This window comes from Festucalex cinctus, chromosome 1 (assembly GCF_051991245.1).
Source record: "Festucalex cinctus isolate MCC-2025b chromosome 1, RoL_Fcin_1.0, whole genome shotgun sequence".
Lineage (NCBI taxonomy): Eukaryota > Metazoa > Chordata > Actinopteri > Syngnathiformes > Syngnathidae > Festucalex > Festucalex cinctus.
In genome coordinates this window covers 66,255,259-66,260,964 of record NC_135411.1, presented here as the reverse complement: position 1 = coordinate 66,260,964, position 5,706 = coordinate 66,255,259, and the positions used below count along the sequence as shown (strand labels likewise).

Below are 5,706 nucleotides of genomic sequence, written 5' to 3'. Positions count from 1 at the left end.
TTTGGGCAAGAAGACACCACTGTACTAGTACCACTAATATGTACGAGCTCATGGACGTCTATATGAGTATATATGATGAATATAAATGATGATGTAATCTTTATGACAATTTCATTCACACGTCCGTGAGCGAGATACATTTGGAGTCACATTATCAAATATTTCTTCATTTTCACAATAAAATTCCCCAATTAAGAAATAGTGACCACCTCCTTCCACATTTCTTAACCAATTTAAATAATTCCAACTTGAAACTATTCATCAACAAAAACAAGGCATTTAATGTTCAAATTGATTTAACATTGTTTATTATGTTTTATTTGAAAATATTCACTCATTTTGAATTTAATGCCTCAGCCTGCAACACATTTAAAAAGAAAAAGATGGACAGGGGCATGATCACCACTTTGATGCATCACCTTTCTTTTTAACAACACTCAACAAGTGTTGGGGTACTAAGGACACTATAATTGCTGAAGATGGGTGGAATTGATTCCCAATCTTGCCTTATGCACAACTTCAGTCGCTCAACAGACCGGGGTCTCTTCACACTTACACCTGATGTGTATTGCATATCGTTTAGGTTATTAATTGATTGACTTTTTACATATCATGTTGCACCATCGGTCCGAAAATAAATTGTAGTTGTAAATGTGCCTTTCATTGACAATGGCAAAAAAAAAAAAAATCCATTATGATTTCGATGTAAGAAATAGCAGTGAAGTACCACAGCCAACGCTCAGCACCCCACCGAGGTCAGTAACATCTGGATGACCTTGAATAGACCGACAAATTATCATTTTTGTTTGCTCTGTTAACGAACTCGCTGTTAAATGTATAGAAACAAAGTCCAAGTTTTAGTTCAACCAGACAGCAAATTACTATTCAGTTGTTGCCTGGAAACTGGGAAAATTGGATGATTTTCAAGCCACTAAAAAAATAAAAAAAAATAAAAAAATAAAAATAAAAATAAAAACTTCACTATTGTGCATGTTTCTTAGTTTTTATTGCACAACCAAACATTTTACATTAGAAAACCTTCACGACACACCACAAAAGAAAAAGTTCACAACAAGTACCAAAATAATAATGATCTCGTCTCAGTTTAAACCCCTGCTACATGGTACACAGTGAATCAACTTTATCTGGAAATCGATGCGTGCTGCTGTCCTCAAATAAGCGCCCCATGACAAACATCCTTTTTTATTGTGCAAGCCACTGATAACTGAGGGACCCTGCTCAGAGTCCTCAGTGGGGCCCATTTACTCGTCATCCATTCATGCATTTTCAGACACTTCAGGTTGTTTCATTATGTATGCCATATTCAATACAAAAACATTTTCATAAAAATGTCACTTACTTACTTACTTACTTACTTACTTTTAAAACTAGCTCAACAATAATGTGACATGATGTACACATGATTATTATAGTGTGAATTGTCTGTACTGGGCAGTTCCACCAAGAAAACTCAGAACATGTGTACACCTTAAGAAGAAGAAAAATCACTTACATGGTCAACGGTTAGAGCAAGTTGAAGGGAGTACCACAAGCTAACTTATAAATCATGCTTTTGCACTCACAAAATGCACTCTATGTAAATTGTACACATATAATCTTGTTTTAGTGCAAGAATTAGAAAGCAGACCTTGCTCCCTTCTCTCTGGTATTGTATTAGCACTTTTCCGTGAAGAAACAAAACAAGATGATAGGTTACTTACATATTTACTGTACTCACATTCTGATATGTCAGGTAGCAGTATTTGCCATATGAAGCCATGTTCAACAAATTGGTATTAGATATTAATGAATGAAATACAAAAAAATAGGTGCAAAGTCCCAAGCTTTTATTTTTATTTTTTTCACTATTGATCCAACCATGTAGTTCCACCCACCAACACGTGACGTGAAAGGAAGGACAGTACTTGTTTAACTTGGCTGTATTCCCATTTAAAGTACTATAAATACTCTGAAGCTTGCATGAGGTCTCCCTCTTTTCCTCATCATTCATTCCGATTTTCCACATCCTTGTGCACAGAAAATGAATCGACTAACTATCACAGTGGTCCTGGGACTACTGGAGCTTGGGTGCGCACAGTTCAGTATCCGCCAGCCCAAATGTGACTCTCCTGAAGCGGAAGAAGCTGCATTTGCGGCTCAGGACTACCTCAATGGCCAGCATACTCATGGCTACAAATATGCACTCAACAGGATTGAGGACATCAAGGTCCTCACTAAGGTGAGTCTGCGACACATGGTAAAAACCAGTATGGATACGCATACATCTTTTTATTCCCAGTCTGAGCATAAATGATTTCATTTTAAAAATAAATAAATAAATAAAAACTTGGAGACCAAGTATGGCCACTGAGGGTCACATAACATTTAAGCCACATTTAAATAAATAAATAAATAAATAAATGAATAACAGCCTCAATCTTATCTTGGTGTTATCAGTAACGAAGAAGATAAAAACATGTATTCTAAGTAAATCAAGTCGCAAATTTTCATTTAACTTTTTTTAACATTTAAAATTCTTGTAACATTCAATTTTGCAACATCAAATAAAGAAATCATGACATTTATTTACAATTATAGCTATATATATATATATATATACATACATACATATATATAAAGTGTGGTTATTTTATGCAACAAATGTATTCCACACTTTTAAAATTGTGTAAAAAAAACTTAACAAAAAATTTGAACTCAACTCAAAAATTGTGAGATATCTTGTCATGTTCAAATTGACAATTGTATATTAAAAAATTGTGACAATTAAAAAAAAGTGTGATATCTCATAACATTCAAAATGTATAGCCTATATGATATATGCATTTACATTTTGAATTAAACATTTGAACTTTTTTTGGTAACCATTTTATTATCAGAATATGCAGCAGGACAATAGAAAAAAGCGGGCCACAAAACTGAAATTTGAGCACCTCTGATGTAGGCAGAACAAAGTTGTTGTTTTTTTTTAATAATAGTAATCAAATGTCTGCTTTGTCATAGCCCGGTGCAGATGACACCTATGTTGTTGAAGTGGACCTTCTGGAGACAGACTGTCACGTGCTGGACCCCACTCCTCTTGCTAACTGCACAGTCCGACCCAAAGCATTCACCGTAAGTGAAAACCAAATGCAGTCTTGAGCAATAGCAACAAATATGCTGCATTACTATCAAGGTTTTTTTTTGTTTTGTTTTTTGTTTTGTTTTTAACTTTTTCAATTAGGCTGTAGAAGGAGACTGTGACGTGGTTCTGAAAAGGGTTGGAGGAATGCTGACTGTCACAGCCTTCAAGTGTAAGACAGAAGGTAAAATCTGACATGTGTGCGCCATGTCAATACAAAAATATTTGTTGGAATAAGAAATACATTGCATCTATTCAAAATACTTCTTCTTCCATGATGGTATTTAGAATCAACAGAGGACCTGTGTTTGGGCTGTCCTATGCTCCTTCCACTGAACGACACCACAGCGCTGAACTTTGTGCACGCCTCTCTGGCAACGTTCAACAACAACACAGTCAACACAACATACACTCTGCTTGAAGTTGGAAGGATGTCGAAACAGGTGGACACCCATCATTTGTGCTACATGCTCTGCTGCATCTGGATCTTTTCCTTTGCGTGACAACCTGTTGGGACTTAAAACAAACCATTCTTTCAGATTGTTTCTGGTGGGACACGCTATCTGGCAGAATATGTGATAGCTGAAGCCAATTGCACTAATGGTGTCTGTGGGCCGCTGAATGACGTCATGGCTGTAAGTACACTAAGTATCAAGTTAGTTACTCTCGAGAGCTGTGATACCCAACCGTTGTGCCATGGGAAATGATCGAATTTCACTTAAATGGTCCAAAAATTATTTTGTAAAAAATAAAAAATAAAAAAATAAATAAATGCTTTTCTATGCCAGTGCCGTATTGTAACAGGCAGAACATTCATATGCTTTTCCAGTAGAATTATCATTTCAGCATATCACAGCTGCCTAACAATGTAAATCCCAATATGGTTACTTTATTTATATTTTTTCCCATAAATTAATACTATTGGTTATCCATCCATCCATTTCCTTGACTGCTTATTCCTCACAAGGGTCGCTGGCGCCTATCTCAGCTGGCTTTGGGCAGTAGGCGGGGGACACCCTGGACTGGTTGCCAGCCAATCGCAGGGCACACAGAGACAAACAACCATCCACACTCACAAGCACACCTAGGGACAATTCGGAGTGCCCAATTAACCATGCATGTCTTTGGAATGTGGGGGGAGACCGGAGTACCCGGAGAAGATCCACGCGGGTATGGGGAAAACATGCAAACTCCACCCAGGAAGGCCGGAGCCCAGACTCGAACCGGAGTCCTCAGAACTGGGAGGCGGATGTGCTAACCACTCATCTACCGTGCCGCCCACTATTGGTTATGTGTTATGTTATTTTTACACATCAATTACCTTTTTTGTCTAAATCAGAATCGTGGTATTTGCACTGCTAAAGGCCTGGGAGCTGCCCACACAGTTGACTGCAAGATGTTTTCTTCTATGGTGAGTTGTACTATAGTCTTGTCTAAACAGAATAGTAAGAAATGTCAGGTGAGATATCAGAATGAACACACACAAAAAAATGTCACCTTCACTCAACTGATGCATGTTCTTCAGGTGCCCCCTCAAGATGCAAATAGCACTGGGGTCTCCCACGTTTTCCCAAGGATCCACGTGCACACACAAAACATGACCAGAAAGCATGGTCTGAGACACCACAAGCTGACTTCTCTCTACGACCCTCATGTCACTGGACTTTTGTCTGCCGAGTCTGCATCAGAATCTTCTGAAGCCGTGTCCGTAGCCACCCCTGCAGTGCTGAATGCTACAGAATCTGACACATCATCTGCCTCAGTCAGTACCGAGGTTCCCCTTGTAGTGGTTAAGAGAGACGTACCCGCCGCACCTGCCACAGTTACAGACCCAGTTCTCCTGATACCACCATGCCCTGGGAGGTACAGATTCTTTTAAGCATTCCTTTGAATTATGTATACTTTAACCTGGATTGCTTCTAAAAACACTGCTCCAAGTGTAACTCACAGATATTTGTAAAGATGGCATATGTAACCACATTATTCTAAGTGTCAAAATGAAAATCAAAGCATTTTATTGCAATAAAGAATTATGAAATACTGTTTAAAGCTCATCTCAAAACGTTTACCTCTGCCGTATTGATAAATGAAATCCTATGCCCATATTCTAGTTTAAAATATTTAGCGGTATGACAAGTTCAAAGTTAACCTTGAAAGCAAGTCCCCTAGAACAGTGGTTCTCAACCCTTTTTCAGTGATATACCCCCTGTGAATTATTTTTTTTTTTCCAGCCAAGTACCCTGCAGTGATTTCTGAAGATTTCTGATTGAATAAAATAAAACTGTGCCATCATTGTCTGATTTATTATTAAACTTTGGAACTCTATTTATATGGTCTCTTCAACTATTTGGAAATAAAAAGATATAACTAAAACAAATTGTAAAGATTTGTGCACATACAGATCAACAAAGTGTCTTCTTTTGGGATAATCGGAAAGCTGTTATCAAAAAGAAATAACTAGCTAACCGCTAGAAGTTGTCTTTTCGAAGGCGGAAGGATCAGCTAGCTGGCTGCAGTGCGTCGATTAGCCGTCTCCAGGGCAACGCGCAGTGATACGAACGAACAGA

At 37.8% G+C, this 5,706-nt stretch overlaps 1 protein-coding gene across 1 annotated transcript; it reads left to right on the top strand.

The window, feature by feature from the left end:
- Positions 1-1,990: 1,990 nt before the first annotated feature.
- On the top strand, positions 1,991-5,431 carry ahsg2 (alpha-2-HS-glycoprotein 2). The gene is made up of 7 exons (XM_077503888.1): positions 1,991-2,239; positions 3,022-3,132; positions 3,242-3,323; positions 3,428-3,582; positions 3,679-3,774; positions 4,479-4,550; positions 4,665-5,431. Exons 1-7 carry the CDS (start codon positions 2,042-2,044, stop codon positions 5,016-5,018), a joined length of 1,068 nt encoding a protein of 355 aa, XP_077360014.1. The 5' UTR covers positions 1,991-2,041; the 3' UTR covers positions 5,019-5,431.
- The last annotated feature ends 275 nt before the right edge of the window (positions 5,432-5,706 follow it).